Source organism: Cebus imitator, unplaced genomic scaffold (assembly GCF_001604975.1).
Source record: "Cebus imitator isolate Cc_AM_T3 unplaced genomic scaffold, Cebus_imitator-1.0 Scaffold401, whole genome shotgun sequence".
NCBI lineage: Eukaryota > Metazoa > Chordata > Mammalia > Primates > Cebidae > Cebus > Cebus imitator.
Window position 1 is genome coordinate 1,753,822 of NW_016107716.1, and position 16,707 is coordinate 1,770,528.

At 40.1% G+C, this 16,707-nt stretch overlaps 2 protein-coding genes across 12 annotated transcripts in view; one reads left to right on the forward strand and one right to left on the reverse strand.

Annotated features, from left to right (window-relative positions):
• Positions 1–1,555, forward strand: part of OFD1 (OFD1 centriole and centriolar satellite protein) — a 32,960-nt gene extending 31,405 nt beyond the window's left edge. For all 5 annotated transcript variants that reach the window (XM_017508822.2, XM_017508821.2, XM_017508825.2 and 2 more), the window contains 3 exons: positions 373–525; positions 1,031–1,098; positions 1,399–1,555. In XM_017508822.2, coding sequence (XP_017364311.1) covers positions 373–525; positions 1,031–1,098; positions 1,399–1,441 — 264 coding nt within the window. In that variant the 3' untranslated portion in view covers positions 1,442–1,555. The remainder of the gene's footprint in view (positions 1–372; positions 526–1,030; positions 1,099–1,398) is intronic.
• Positions 1,556–3,248: 1,693 nt separating this feature from the next.
• Positions 3,249–16,707, reverse strand: part of GPM6B (glycoprotein M6B) — a 163,089-nt gene continuing 149,630 nt past the window's right edge. For 4 of the 7 annotated variants that reach the window (XM_017508829.1, XM_037731459.1, XM_017508828.1 and 1 more), the window contains 4 exons: positions 12,066–12,237; positions 9,655–9,728; positions 8,264–8,329; positions 3,249–5,327 (listed from right to left, as the gene is read on the reverse strand). In XM_017508829.1, coding sequence (XP_017364318.1) covers positions 5,178–5,327; positions 8,264–8,329; positions 9,655–9,728; positions 12,066–12,237 — 462 coding nt within the window. In that variant the 3' untranslated portion in view covers positions 3,249–5,177. Of the gene's footprint in view, positions 6,837–8,263; positions 8,330–9,654; positions 9,729–12,065; positions 12,238–16,707 lie in introns of all 7 variants that reach the window. The other 3 variants (XM_017508831.1, XM_017508830.1, XM_017508827.1) reach the window with 1 other exon arrangement.

The window sequence follows — 16,707 nt, forward strand, 5'->3', positions numbered from 1 at the left end:
CCACAGTTGCTTCCTGGGGCACACACTGCCCCCCTCCTTCTTTTAGTTATCTTCTTGCCTTCTGTGTTCCCATTCTGGTCCTAGCAGATGGATTACTCTGTCCACTTAACACACCTGCTAAGGCTTGCTTCAATTACTCTAACATAGGATGGTCCTTGGACTCCTGGTTAATTCAAATCTAAAGCCTAGGACACTTGCAGACTAATCCATTCATTCAAATGACATATTTGTCTTCCTTTGATGATAGCAATGACTTAGTTCTCTGGCATACAGGCTGTACTGGAAGGATTGGGATTATATTAGTGCATTTTTAAAACACTTAAAAGTTTTTCAAATGTATCTGTGTATTTTGTTTTGGTGCCTGTTTTATAGAGGGTGATTGAAGAATCAGTGAAGATTGAAATGGAAAATGAATTAGAAATGAGTAATCAAGAAATGAAAGACAAATCTGCTCACAGTGAAAATCCTCTAGAGAAATATATGAAAATCATCCAGCAGGAGAAAGACCAGGAGATGGCAGATAAGGTGCCAATGCCATGGACAGGGCAATCTGTGGGTAGGGGACACCCAGGCCTTCCGTGGTTTAACTTCTTAAGACAGGAATCTGTCTTCCCCGTTGAAGACAAAAAAGTGAAAAGTATAGAAAATCCAAAGTTCAAATGTAATGTTGAGTCTTTTAAATATATTACTCCTTTGACAAAAATTCATAGCTTTTTTGCTTAAGGTAACATTTCAGAAATTTTCATTTGTAAAGTTGGGGTGGCTCATTATTTTAAGAACAAGAAAGATCTATCATATAGCAGATGCATTAGTACTGACATTAATATTTTGTAAAAGTATGAAATTTTGTGTTGTTCAATGCATACCCTATAGTTTATTTTGATGTATTTGCTTAAATTTCATGTTTAAAAGTCACCTCTTTTTTAGACTTTTAAATTATATATTTCAAAAATGGTTCTTAAAAGTATTTCATAAAATTAATGCATATCTAATTTCAAAATTCTTCCCCCTCCCTCCCCTATGTAATCAGAGCTCAAAAAAGATGGTCCAAGAAGGCTCCCCAGTGGACACGCTGCAATCTAGTGACAAAGTCGAAAGGTACCTGGTTTCCCCACACACTGTTTCATACACAAACATTGCTCATTTTGTCAGCCAAGAGAAATGGCTAAATGTTTGAGACTGCCTGTAAATAAGTTATTGAATCAGTCAAAATGACTAACTATAAAAACAATTGCGTTTTTTAACTTGTGAAATTGATTCTCATATAAATTGTAAGCTAGGGCAGAAACCCCTCCCCCCCCCCAGGGAAGGAATTGAGAACATTATGAAGATGCCAAATAAACTTGACACAAATTTTTTTAATTTTTATATTTAAATTTTTCTCTTTCCCTAATTTAGTTTAACAGGCTTTTCTCATGAAGAACCAGATGACCCTTGGTAACTGTGTTTGCTGCCCAGCTTCTAACTTACATACCATGAGAAGTTACATAACATTTACTCCTTTGTAAATGTTTATCATTAGACAAAACTCTCAATAAAAATGTGCATAATCCAGTGTGGGGTTTTTTTTCCATAATTATATTTGATACTGGAGTATATGAACCAAGAATAGTCAAGTGAAACCCCTTCTCCAGTCAGAATTTCTCATTCATTATACTAAAAGGAGCTGGTGTGTTTTTTTTTAACCTCCTTATTTTTGTCTTAAATTTTTAAATGGGTATAACATATCTTATTGGTCAACTCCAGGCTTACATTTTGGAAGTTTAAGCTGTGTTCTTTCCTCTCCAAAGGTGGGCTGCCACCTGTAAAACAGGAGGTTGTTTTTCCCAGCCCAGTCCTGTTTTCTCCCTGAACAGAAAAACAGATTTTTCTAGGCATTAGAAATAGTAAGATATTGCCTCTGGTCTTTACTTTTGACATCTGTTATTTGAATGTATGTGTCCCTCCAAAATTTATATGTTGGAATTTAGTTCTATCACACTGGAGGTGGGGGGAATTAAGAGGTGGGGCCTTTCAGAGGTGACTAAGAGTGGCATTAGTGACCTTATAAAAGGGCTCAATGGAACTAGCTAGGTAGGCCCTTTTGCCCATCCACCATTTGAAGACACTGCACTGGTCCCCCCTGGAGAACACAGCAACAAGGCACCATCTTGGAAGCAGAGACCGGGCCTTTACTAGACGTCCAACCTCCCAGTTCCTTGATCTTGGACTTCCCAGCCTCTAAAACTGTAAGTAATACATTTCTGGTTTTTATAAGTTACCCAGTCTAAGGTATTTTGTTCTGGCAGCAGGAACAGACTGAGATAGCATCTTGATTGTGGAACCTTTGGTCCTCATACTTAATGAATGGGCTTCAAGTATTTCATTTGTTTTTAAATGATTGGGCTCCTTCCCTATAATTGACTTCATTTTTATCTCTTAAAAATTTTTACAAGGCAGAACTGGAAAATCTCTACTCAGCCCTCTAGAGGGCCCTAGGTTTTGTGGCAGGATCACTGTGGATAATTAAGAGGATGCTTGTGATTTTAATCATTATTTACAGTTTCCTCTGGTGACTCATGTGACTTAATTGCACAAAATGCTACTTAAACAGAAGATACTAAGTAGTGTGACAAATAGCACACTAATTGAGCTCCTGATTGTTTTCCTGCCATGCATGAAAGGGTGATGATCCAGAGTCAGCACCTCCTTTAGGAATGGCCATGTGTCAATAGTGACAAAGGCTGGGCCTCACTAAGAAAGGTCAGATGCGGAGAATCAGATGTGTAATCATGTTGACAGATATGAGTTTAAGCAGATTATAAAATAAAATCCTAAGTAACATATTTAGCTCTGCTTCTCTAGAGAGTAACTGTTAGAACTAGGTTTTTCTATATTCCTGAGTGAATCTTTCAGTAGACTTTTGGTTTGAAAAATAACTGCACACAGGCCCTTATTTTGTTTCTACTTTGCCCAAGTTTAAGCCCTGTTGATCTCATAGGTAGATGGTGTTTATTTGTTTAAAAAAAAAAAAAAACTAGTCAGAAAAATTCTTACTTTATACGGAGAACTACAGAAGTGCTAGTGGCAGTTCTGTGCCCAATACAGCCCAGTGGATCATAATATTTAATTAAATTGCGAGATTTTTGCCAGAAATAAAACAACACTCAGACTTGAGTTCCATACCAACGTGAAATCTTGACTATGCACATTATTCAAAAGTGACACCATACTGAGAACAAAGGATTTATGTATGGTAAAAAGGCAAGTGAATGAAGCTATAATTTTATTTCATTACTCTTAGTACATCCACAACTATTTCCACCTAAATAGATCTTTAAAATAAGCATACACAAGTATTGACTATTATCTACAAATATTTATTGTAACACTTGAATAGAACTACAGGAAGCCCTTGGCACTGATAGAAAATATTGATTCGCTGTTAGGTTACAAAAATTTATACATAGCAAAATTTAATGCTCTTTACATAAAAAATATTAGACTACTTAAACAAAACTTTCAAAAATTCCTGGTAATAGCTACCAGAATTAGAAAAGTAAAATTAATTAGGCGTTAGACACTGCCTCTTCTAGAACACTGGACTCTGACAGCACCTCCACTGCTGGAAAGAATAGTTAAATCTGTCATGCAACAGGAAAACTATGCACTAAGCTGTCTTGGAATGCCCATTCTACACAGAAGAGAGCTTGTCTCCATAAAAAAAAAAAAAAAATCCCAAATAGGCATTTTTAGGCATTAACCAAAAAAAAAGAATCCAAATGAAATATTATACTTGATGTTCAATTTTAATAGCATCTTGATAAAGGTATGCTTCCTTTCATTTGAATACATTTCTGCACATGTATATGTTATAAAATCCAGGAAACAGCCAAACCACAAGTTAACTCTTAACAATGAATATACATAGTTAACCCTATAGTAAGCAGCCCCTTTGAAAAGCACTGATGCACCCAATAGTTATATGGATCATTTCATAAAGAACAACACAAAGTTTACCATCACTAATACCCAGTACCTATAGTCACTTAATGTTCTGGAACACAATAATGTAGAAGGCAAGTTTCTTTTGAAAATGGCTTAAACTCAAGCAGTTTCCTTGCTGAACATCAAACTTTATTATTCCAGGAAATTAAGATTTAGATAAGAAAAAATGAAAACCAACCCTAATTTAAATTACTTAAGTATTCAAGTCTATAAAAGTAGGAGGTTAGAGGTCTGTGGTCAATTTGCAATTAGGTTTTCAATAGTTGGTATGAAACTGTAAACTTACTATCCAGACCACAGAAAAATGGTTTAGAATGGCGGTCATTTTAATAAGGTAACACTTCTTAAGAAAAACATTTATGGAACAAAATTCTGTGAAAGATATTTGGGTCTCTGGTTATGATATAAATTCTTAGAAATTTAAAGCAAATACTCATTAAGGCAGAGCTGACATTTATTTCCCACAAATAATGAAAACTGGATCAGTATTTTGATAAAATGCTATTATAAAATTATTTCTGGAAAGCTTGTCAATGAGTCAGATTCTTTTGTAGTAGGGTCAGCGGGATTGTAGCTAATTTTAGCATTATTGAAAAATATAGTTGTGATTGGCTCAGGAAATTAATGGGTCCTAGACTTGGGAGGGAAAAGCTACTTTGAAAAGTCAGTCATAAGAATCATGTTAACTTTGAGCCAAAGTTTAATAAATGTCAGCTGTCAGAAATGGAACTTCACACCACACATTTTACATAAATGAAATAAAATTCCATTTTGTTTCCTATGTAGATAACACTTAGAGGACAGATGTCCGAAAATATGTGAATTTATGGTCTTACCCCTTGATGCTGGCATGTCACAGGTCCCTATCAAAGAGAGTGACATATTCCATTGAGTGTCTTAGAATTGCTCTAGCAATAAATGTGAACATGCCACAAATTCCCAAAGTATGAACGATCATTTTGTCAAAGTGTTGCCTTTTAAAATGGCTAACATGAAACCTCCAATATTTGCTCTAAAGAAAAAGATTTACCCACTGGAAGGTTTTCCTAGAGATACATCCCAGCAGCTTGAGACAGACAGTGAAGTGTTTGTACATCTACATTAGTTTGGTGGGGTACACATCTGTACTGCAGAGCAGCCGATGATTTGTCAGAGCTGTAAATACGTCGCTGAAACACTCTGGCAAACATTTATGTGTAAGAATTGAGTTGTTCTTTTGACCGAGACTGGATATCTTGCAGTTCCTGTTCTTCCTTTGCTTTGATATCCTGGTAAGCCTGCATTTTGCTCGCATCCTTTAAGTAAGCCCAGTTAGAAGACAGTATCATGAGGAAGTGGATCTGGAAGAGAAGGGTGAGCATGATGGCTAGTGAGCATGTGAGAAGGCAAAGCGAGGCGCTAGTTAGATTAGACGGACTTGACTTTAAAGGGGGCGAAGGTTATTCTGTATTAATACTCTCTCTACTAGCAGAGCTGTCAGATCCTGTAAGCATGCTCTACTAGTTGGCTTTGCATTAAAAGGCTGAAGAAAAGTTAGTAGACAAACATAGTGAACTGGAAAAAAAAATGGCCAAAGGTATTGTTAAGAAAAAGCAAAAATGAAATATGAGAGGGTGCTGCTTTACCATTTTGAGAGTAATTTTTAAAGACCAATGCAGAAGTTCAGGAACACAGTGTATATTTTAAATAAGTGTAGTATGTGCAAACACATTTTCTACCTGTGGATAAAAATCAGTTCCCCCAAAGGCCTAAAAGTATGAACAATGTTTATTTTTGAGTAAATAAACTACATAGTCAACATGGAAAAAAATGTCAAAACCAAAATTAAAAGCATAAGCATGCAGTCTGTTAACAAAATTTAGTTGTGAAACTACTTTTCATTTTGTAAATGCCATTATTTCATTTCATAAAATGTAAAAATCCTCAGTATCATTCTTTACACTTTGCAGCAAACACTTCTTTCCTGTTTATTTTCCTATTTCCTACAAAATAAATCCACATCTCAAGTTCCTTATAGTTCATACTTCCATCTCAACATATTTGAGACCTTCATGTCCAGGCCTAGTTTCTCTTCCCTTTAAAATATTACATGCAGTTTGAGAACTAGCTACGAGGAAACAGTTACTACTTACCAAAACACACAATTTAAGGTTACCAATTTTGTGGGCTCTAAAGGAATGATTGTGTTGTGAAGAAAAAAAAAACACTATCCACATATAAATCCTTTTTTTTTTTTTCCTTCAAATTTTCATCTGGCTTATTTGACGGTCATTTGGTAGTCAACCATGAAATCATTAAAGAATTGTTTTAAATTTAGAAAATATTTGCTAAGTATTTTCCAGAAAGAGTATGACAAAACAAAATCCAGCTTAAAACAGTTCTCTTCCATTTCATCTTCAGCCCTTTTCATTTTCATCATTGAAACTGGTTATCAAGCAATCAAAAATAACAAAATAATTATTCCAAAGTGTTAATACTTCATTTAAAGATACTGCTCTCTAAAGTATGAGAACATATTTTTCAAAGGATGCTCACCAGTGTCAGTAAATAACTCAATCCTTTTCAAAATATGGAAATAGCCAGATCTCATTATTGTGTAATTCATGTACAGTAAGTCATCTTATTAATCTACCATGCAAGATGAGTATACTAAAAGCTATTTACAAATTACTGTAATAAAACTGCAGAAACCTAGACTCTGCTTTAGTCTGGAGTGTCAGTGATATTTCATGCTACAGAGCATAGCTCTCTAAAACTCCTTATGCAATTTAGAATTTAGTGCAGCAATCTTCCCGACTCTTAAACTTCAAAACCGCATAGTTATATGTAGTAGCCATCATGTAGATCAGCTGGTGGAAGAGAACAAAACAGGACAGTAAGATACAGGCAGTGAGCCGATGCCATGACACTTCTAAACTTGGCTGGGGACGGGTGCCTGCTCATAGTCTAATATGTTTCTTTTCTTCCCCCTTAAAATCATGAGAGACAGTTTTCCTATCTGGCACACAAACTTTTTCTCATCACACGTGTATAATCTAAGTCATTAGTTCTGCCTTCAGTAAGTTTATTAAAAGGACTTGGATGTGTTTGAAGAGAAAGATTTAATAGTCAGAAAAACTGGGAATGACTCATTTACAAGCAGACGAGATTTTCCCCTTGCTCTACCAATCTTGGTTTTCCTCAAATCACAAACCAAGCCCTCCAAAATTACATGTATATGAACATACATAAGAGCATGTGTTTATACAGTTGATTTTTATTACTTGTAGATTCCATATTTGTGACTCTGCCCACTTGCTAAGATTCATTTGTAACCCATAATACTTGAGGCACTTCTTTCAGTTATTAGCAGACATGTGCAGAGCAGTGAAAGTTGAGTTGCCCAGTATGCACATTCCCAGCTGAGGTTGAACAAACAACACTCTGCCTTCGTGTTTCACCTCTCAGACTGTAAATAAGTATACTCAAAGTATATTTAGTGCCACGTTTCTCACATTTTGGTGCTTTTCTGGGTGATTTTACTGCTTAAAATGGCTCCTAAGCATAGTGCTGCAGTGCTGTCTAGTGTCCCTAAGTGCAAGAAGGTTGCAAACTGCCTGACCAGAGAAAACATTCATTAGAGAAGCTTTGTTGAGCCATGAGAGATAGTGCTATTGGCCATGAATTCAATATTAAGGACTCAACAATATATATTAAATAAGATGTATTTACACAGAAACACACAAAACAAGCTGTGTTGATTGATAGGTTGATGAAAATGATGTGACCAGAGGCTCACAGGAACCTAGCCATGTATTTTCCCTAGGAGCAGTGGTCCAGCATTTGCTCATTCAGTGCTTGAGGTGACTTTATGAAACACAGCTGTGTATAATGAGAGTGACTATATAAATGTATGTATATGTGCATATTTACATTTGGAAATATTCCTTGGTAAAGAAATGGGTAATGCCTCATGTGAGCATTTCATTTGTCTATGACTAAAGTCCTGAAGCTAAGTGCTCAGTGCAACAAGGTAATATGCTAGGCCTAGCTGACAGGTGTTGATACCCTCTCTTCTTTCCAGAGTCCAAATTACATCACCTACAATTGGTGCCAAGGCAGCCAACTAATACTGTCTGCAAACTACATGTGGTAAGTTAACACAGGTGCCAATTAACCAAGGTTGAGTGCCAGAATCATTGGCTTCAATAGGCTGGTAAAAGCTGGAAGGGAAATCTGTCATTTAGAGGCTGGAGGGAGGGGGCTAGACTAGGGTGGTCTTGGGGCTATTACTCACCAGGGCAATGACGGTGGCACCAGCTCCTGCACAGGCCACAATGAACAGGTGATAGGACATGTAGAACTACAAAAGAACAGGGCACCAACATAAGCATTTGATGTGAAATGATATGGCCTCCACTCATTCTGGGATGCCGCTTCATCTGTCTCCTTTGCAACTATTCTCTGCAAGACTGGGCACAGGCCTGCCTTCTCTTTGTGCTCTGGACTCATGGTGGAATTGCCTGGGGAGCCTTAAAAACTTTCTGATGCTCAGACTGCCTCCCAAATTGATTAAATCTGAATACCTAGGGGCTGGGCCTCACCTATCAGTATATATAGTGCTGCCTTGATGGCTGTAATGTGCAGCTAAGGCAGGGAGCCCTTGCTTCAAGCCACTGCATATTATGGATATACAAATTGACAAGCCGGATACGGTAGGAGCTGATTATTTCTGTAACTCACTGTTTTCTAAAAGCATGACAGGATTTTGTGTGTGTGTTTTGCTCTTGTCGCCCAGGCTGGAGTGCAATGGTGTGATCTCGGCTCACCACAACCTCCACCTCCCAGGTTCAAGCGATTGTCCTGCCTCGGCCTCTGGAGTAGCTGGGATTACAGGCATGCACCACCATGCCTGGCTAATTTTGGGTTTTTAGTAGAGATGGGGTTTCCCCATGTTGGTCAGGCTGGTCTCAAACTCCCAACCTCAGGTGATCCGCCCACCTCTGCCTCCCAAAGTGCTGGGATTACAGGCGTGAGCCAGCACGCCGGGCCAGGATTTTCTTAAATACACAAGCACCTACCAATGCATTTAAGAATTTTGCTTTATAAACAGTTAAAAGCCAATGACTCAAGAATATTCTAGGGCTGAGACAATTTAAACCAAAGTATTAGGAAATACTCCCGACTAAGGATAAATGAAAAACAGAAATAACAAGTCATTCCGGAAACATAAATGATTAACTGTGGCCTCATTTATTAAAAATTGGGTATACACATAAATTCCTCTATGAAATAGAGGGACTCCTCTATGAAAATTAACTTACATCTGTTCTGTGACACGTGTTCTACTTTGGAAATCTTTCTAAAGAGGTGAGAAGAATCTAGATGTATTATTAGATTTGTAGGTTTGGGATCACCTCTAAATTATTGCCCAAAGGAAAAGTCCTCCATTTCTTAAGGATCCTCACCAAATGGACTGGACCATTTGAACTGACCATTTTTGTAGGTTGAAAATGGCTGAATAGTGATGGTTACATATAGCTCAGTCTTAAAGAATCTAAACAAGGAGCTTTCCTTAATAGCATTTTAGCCATCTCTCTTGCTCTCTCTATAGCTAGGAGAGCCCTTTTTCTCAGCCTAATACTCAAGGGTTATTCTTACGAGCCCTCTGAACTGTGATAAGTTTACCTCATTTGTGTTGCAGATGTTCTCCAAGGCAGAGCCACATATTTTTCCTGGGAATGCATTCCAAGGAATGATGCCTGTAAAATGAACCCCAATGGGATGTTAGTACAAACTGTAGTGCCTCATGTTTTTAATAGACCCCACCACTTTGGATGCTAGTTACAATGTAATTGTAGGCTGTGTTCTTCATTAAGAATTGATGGATCTGCTGTCTACAGAACAGCATTTTGGAATAAATAGCCCCATTTGGACAACAGGCCAAAAGCAAAGCCAGCTAGTCCATAAGAGATTTGAATAGCCTGATATTTTTTCCCCTACAAATTGTGCTTTATTCAGTGAGGGTTCATATTTGGGAGTTCATGTTTGTAAAGATTAATTTTCAAAGCCAGGCTTTCCCTATAGTTACTGCAGGATAACCACCTCAGAGAGCATTTTATCACATTGAGGTCAAAAACATTTCTTCATGAATGTTGTGGTCTGTGGCCTTGCTGTTCAAGCTCTTGGTTAGTGGCCCGCCAGGAGTTAAGTTCCAAAATTGCCAGTATACACTCAGACCTTTCATGGCAAATGGAGTAATTTATGTTTGTGGGAATCTAATAAAAAATGCTGGATTTGTACTTTGTTTTTATATTCATTTTTATGTCTTATAAATGTATTAGAAAATACTTTAGGACTGAAAAATTGGAAATTAAAAAAAAAACACTACTGTCCTTTACCCCAGAGGGTGGGACAAACAGTCTGTCATTTCTCTCACTGTAACCCTGAGGCTGCTCTGCAGTGACAATTGTCCAGTGGGCTGCTGCTTTTCCCCCTTTAAAGCATAAGTTTGTGCTTAAACACTTCTAGGAGGTAAGGAAAGGAGTATTAGAAGAAAAAAAAAGTCCTTATTCCTTTCATCCTTGACATAGGCCAAGAGTACATCTGTATACCTCAGAAGAATGGGAAATGACCCCAAACTGCCACTGAAACCAGTAAATTCAACAATCAATAGGCAAATATAGAGGATTTAAAAAGATGGCTGACTACCAAAAATTTGTGGCAAAACACTGATTTTTTTTTTTTTTTTGAGACAGAGTTTCGCTCTTGTTACCCAGGCTGGAGTGCAATGGTGTGATCTCGGCTCACCGCAACCTCCGCCTCCTGGGTTCAGGCAATTCTCCTGCCTCAGCCTNTCCTGGGTTCAGGCAATTCTCCTGCCTCAGCCTCCTGAGTAGCTGGGATTACAGGCACGCGCCACCATGCCCAGCTAATTTTTTGTAGTTTTAGTAGAGACGGGGTTTCACCGTGTTGACCAGGATGGTCTCGATCTCTTGACCTCGTGATCCACCCGCCTCGGCCTCCCAAAGTGCTGGGATTACAGGTGTGAGCCACCGCGCCCGGCCCAAAACACTGATTTTTAAGGAATAGGGAAATGATATACTTTAACAGCCAACTTTAGGCTCTGTTTTTAGATCTTTCAAAAAGAACAGTGTTGCTCAGCCTTATTCTTTGTAAGAAGAGATTAGTCTGATGGGCAGTTTCAAGCAAATTTAGTATTATGTTGTAAGATGTTGAGACTAAAGCCATATGAGAAAAGCAGCAAAAATGAAATAGTCATCTCTTTCCAGAAAAGCTCTGGAAGGACAGTTATTTCCTCTTCAATTTTGATGAAAGCTTTCTTCCCCCCTGGTTGTTTCTGCCAAGAAAAGATTTCCTACCATCCTGGCTTGAAGCAGTAATTAGACTCCTACCTTAGGATGCTGTCCTCTTACTCAGCAGCGAAGTCAAGTCCCAAATTAATTGACAGGAAGAGCCAATGGTCTTTTCTGGGGCTTGTCACAATGAACCAATCTTACATCCCTATTACAAGGATCTAGCTCTTTAGAAAATGTTTGAACTGGTTTCCAACAACTGACGATTTTTATAGAGTATGTTCTGATGACTTTAAAATATGTCTGAATCTAATGTTGCATTTTTCAGTACAGATGAGGTTTAAGCAGTTGGTCATTTTAAAAAGACCAGATTTGAGGAGTTGGATGTACAAATTCATTGAATTATACAATGTGTGCAATATTATTTTGAATGGAAAGTTGGATGTATAAAACTGAAACAAAAATATATAATCTTTTTATAGCAGAGATCCAAGTTTTTGATTGAACTACATTATAAAGTAGTTTCACATTATGAAAAGCTTCTTTTACTACACACTTAACATGAAAATGTAACGAAATCTTGACACCTTCTAGCAAGCTAAAAGCCTCCCTGATATTTCCACCCAGGAAACAGCATGCTGAAGGGAAAACTATAAAATTACTGTAATAGAAGGGATGAAACAGATCATAACAATTAAAAGGATGCCCATGTAATAATAAAGATCCAGACATATGCAACACAAGATAATTAATTTGGGGGGGTGGTAAATAAGCAGGAAGTACCATATTGTCGGATATCCACACAGATCTGCTCCACACCCGTGGTCCCGTTGGTCTGCGGTGACTTGATGACTTCACAAGTTGACCATATGTTGTAGAACATAAACACGGGCACCGCTGAGAAACCAAACACACCCAGCCAGGCCACTCCAAGCACATAGGTGAGGAAAACAAACTAGGGCAAAATGAGAGGAAGGACAATCATCACTGAAACAGGTAGGTGCGTCCCCTGAGTGGAAGGATTGTGCATTTTCAGGCCCAACACTGACCTGTGGAACACATCATGGGAACACTCGCCCCGGCATTGGCAGCAAGAAGGAAAAGCCAGCACAGGGGAACATGGGGAAGTAAGTGCCAGCCACACTCCCCAGAGCTAGAGGATCTAGAATTGGAGTGCCCTAAGCAACATCGGGGCCTCTCTTGTGTCATTCAACAAGGACAGGAGACCCCAAGGGGCGATCTCACTAGTCCAAGGTCACAGAGCTAATTAGTGGAAGCCTCTCAAGAGGTGCTCCTTCTAAGTATCAGTTCTGAAAATGCAGAGCATCCTACTTAACATGGGATCAACTCTGGATGCATTCTATATACCATGGAATTATAACTTCATATTAATTTCTCAAAACTTACCTTTATTTTTCATAACAGGTTGGCTCATAGAGAATAGTAGTTACCATAAGAAGCCCTCTTTCAAAAAGAACTTCGCTAGTTTCCCGAATCTGACGTTACCAAACGTTTCAAATAATCATGGACACAAGCTTAATGCATGATCTATAAAATTCTCATTTTCCTCTAGTTTTGTTTCTAAGATTCACAGCAGCTTTGCAAGCAAAGCAACGGCTTGGGGAAAAAGCTTCAGGTGTTCACCCACGCATTGCCGTGGGCAATTCCAAAGAATAGAATCCCCTTGCTTGGCTTTCCTCAGGACCTCTGCCTTGACCACTCTTCAGAGAGCTTTGTAAGGTGGCCTCAAAAACACAGCATTTGTGTTCTCAGACGGTGCACTCACAGGGGGTGTGGGTGAGGGTGTGGAGTGCTAGTTTGGCTTTTCTATTTATAAGCTAATGGTGGAGACCTGATGGTCCCCCCTAACTTTCTGCACCACAGGAGATACCTGGGCGGTTCGACACCACCCCCGATGGTCACAATGCCAGGAAACTGCAGAAACAAGACACTTTCCCTTTCATTGCAAGGAAGCATTTGCATCTCCAAAAATACTCAGAGAAGCAGATTTCAGCAGTTTCACCTCCCACTTCCTCCCACTGCTGCTCCAGACTAGGTTTTTTTTTTCTTCCCCTTCAAAAAGAAAACGGGACCTGAGCAGAGGGAGCTGGTGGTTCTTGGCTTCAGTGAGCCTTCCCTTCTGTCAGAAGCCAGGACTCCAGAGGGAAGGTTACTGTCCCCTCCACTGGAGGGCTCTGCTGCGGGCTAGCCCTGTCACGGTTGCCTCCAGTGTCCAGAGCTGCTTCCTCAGTAATCTCCTGGGCACAAGCCTCCCAGACAGGACTAGGAAAGAGCATCCCCAAATCGCTAAGCCAAAGGGAAAAGTCAAGCTGGAAACTGGACAGGCATACCTCCCATTCTATTCCTAAACAAGATAGCTCCGAAGATAAGGGTACCTCCCTCCCTCACAACTTGCCCACAATGAAATTCCTTGTGGACAAAGGACAGACAGAGCTCAAAGTCATCCCTCTGAGGCTCACGTGAGACAAATGCATATCTAATTGCTTCCTCTGCCCTGTTGTTTCACTAAAGCCAGACCAGGCATAAGTGACTATTCCCCTACCCTCCTCTCCCATGTGAATTGTATATCCAGTGAAAGGCTGATCAGAGATCCAAAAGAATGTAACCATTTGCCTCTCATCTACCTGTGACCTGGAAGCCACCTCCCTGCTTCGAGTTGTCCCCGCCTTTCTGGACAGAACCAATGTACATCTTACATTTATTAATGTCTCATGTCTCCCTAAAATGTATAAAACCAAGCTGTGCTCCGATCGCCTTGTGCCCATGTTGTCAGGACCTCCTGAGACTGTGTCATGGGCACATCCTTAACTTTGGCAAAATAAACTTTCTAAATCGGCTGATACCTTTTTTAGATACTTTTGGGTTCACAGGACTGAGGAGATGAAAGGCTTTGCTGACGGAGTGGCAGCTTTGCTTCCCTGGGCAAAGCTCGTCCACCTTCTCCACCTCACCTGACTTTCTGTCCTGTTTCCCCACCATCCTCAGCTCTGCCCCATCACCTGCATCTTCCTCACACCCTTCAGGTCAGCACTGTGATCCCTTGAGCATATGGATGAAACAAGCACATGAGGTGCCAGTGCCCAGGGATGCAGCCAGCACATGAATGACTGGCGATGAAATCAAGGAAGATGGCCAAGCTCCTTTCCAGTCTAAAGGGGCTTTTCGACTTTCTCGAACAAAATCTGACATACGAGCTGAAAGCAGGCCATGCTAGATGGGCTGGGGATCCCACACGGTGTCCCCATCTCTAGGTGAAGTGCCAATGGCTTGTACAAACTTGTACATGCTCCTCTTCTCTCCACCATGTGCTTTCTCCCGACCAATGCTCAAAGGATCCAAAAATGTTAAACATCAAGCAGTGGATGACTTAATGCTGTGCCCTGGCAGAAACCAGACCTTTTTGACTTTATTTTTACCCAGGCTGGAGTGCAATGGCACGATCTCGGCTCACCGCAACCTCTGCCTCCTGGGTTCAAGCAATTCTCCTGCCTTAGCCTCCTGAGTAGCTGGGACTACAGGCATTCACCACCATGCCCAGCTAATTTTTGTATTTTTACTAGAAACGGGGTTTCACCATGTTGACTAGGATGGTCTCGATCTCTTGACCTCGTGATCCACCCGCCTCGGCCTCCCAAAGTGCTGGGATTATAGGCGTGAGCCACTGTGCCCGGCCCTCAGACCTCTTTATTTTTGAAAGTTGATGGGTAGAAGTGAGGGGGAAAGCAGCCATTTTAAAGCTGTGAGGAGGTGTTTTTTTTTCCCTTTGGAGGAGGATTCCTACTTTTTGTGGCTATTTTCCCTCTCCCTCCACAGGCATTTTAACAGCTGCCTCCTTCCCTCACAAAAGTAACCATTCCCTTGACTTGTTCAGTAGTCTCTTCTTTGTATTTTTTTTTTTGATAACAGCTTTATTGAAATACGATTTCCTTTAAAAACTCAAATTAATTTACTCCTTTGTTCTGTGAACTGAATCTTTAAAAACCAACATGAAATGAGGACCCTATTTGGAATTGGGGAGGTCCAAACTGGCAACGAATTCAGTTGTTCAGCAAATGAGTAATGGGTTTTATCCCTGTAGGTAGTTTCTTTTCAGAACATGGTTTTCTGAAATCCCATCAAATGACACTATCTGTCAAGACTATTATCTGTCCTTGAGAGGGGTAGACAGGCATGTGAGTTTAAGCCCGGCTGGACCATTCTGAAGTCCCACAAATGGCCATTCCAAAAAAAAGTAATAAAAAATGAAATTTTTTGTTTTTTACATGGCCATTCCAGACAAACCTAAAGACTGGTATCTGGATCCATGCAGCCGATGATGCTTTGCTCAATTACTTCCTGGGGGTGCTGCTTCTCCTGGAAGGGGCAGGTGTGGGGTGAACAGACTGTGGAGTTGGGCCCATGGCTGATGTGAGAGAGCAAAGGAGACAGGCAGGGCTGGGGAGGGGCTGAGGAGCAGGCCCCTGTGATGTGACCAGGCCTATGGACTCCAACAGGAGTGTTTCCCACATTGTAATACCCTTCTTGTAGCCCTGCTGCCCTCAGACGGACTGCTTCATTCATTTATAGCCTCTGCCTTGAGGTTCAAGTAATTCTCCTGCCTCAGCCTCCCGAATACCTGGGACTACAGGCATGCGCCACCATGCCTGGCTAATTCTTGTATTTTTAGTAGAGATGGAGTTTCACCACATTGGCCAGGCTGGTCTCGAACTCCTGATCTCAGGTGATTCTCCTGCCTCGGCCTCCCAAAGTTCTGGGATTACAGGTGTCAGCCACCGCACCAGGCGGCCAATTCCACTTAGAAACTGAAATTCAATGCGCCAAAAATCAAACTCCATAAATACTTCTCCCCTCCTAGGCTCTGGGTGGAGAGCCTTTTCCTGTTTGAGAAGGACCATTTTCTTTTGTAATGAAGCACTTTTTAACCCTGTTTTTTAATGACCCATTGTTAAGATCAGTCCTCCTCTAGACCAGAGGCCAGCAAATGCTATCTTATTGCAAAGAGCTAGATAGGAAACCATTTAGGCTTTGCAGGCCACATATAGTCTCTGTGGCAACTGCTTCAATCTGCTTAATATTTTGTAGCATGAAGGCAGTCAAAGCTAATATGCAAATGAATAGGCATGGCTATGTGCCAATCAAACCTTGTTAAGGATCATCAAAACTAGAATTTCTTATAATTTTGACGTATCATGAAATATTCCTTTTTTTCTAACCTTTGAAAGATATAAAAAGCATTCTTGACCAGGCACAGTGGCTCATGCCTCTAATTCCAACACTTTGGGAAGCCAAGGCGGGAGGACAGCTTGAGCCAGGAGTTTGAGACCAGCCTAGGCAACATGGTGAAAACCCCATCACTACAAAAGATACAAAAATTAGCTGGGTGTGGTGGAGTGTACCTATAGTC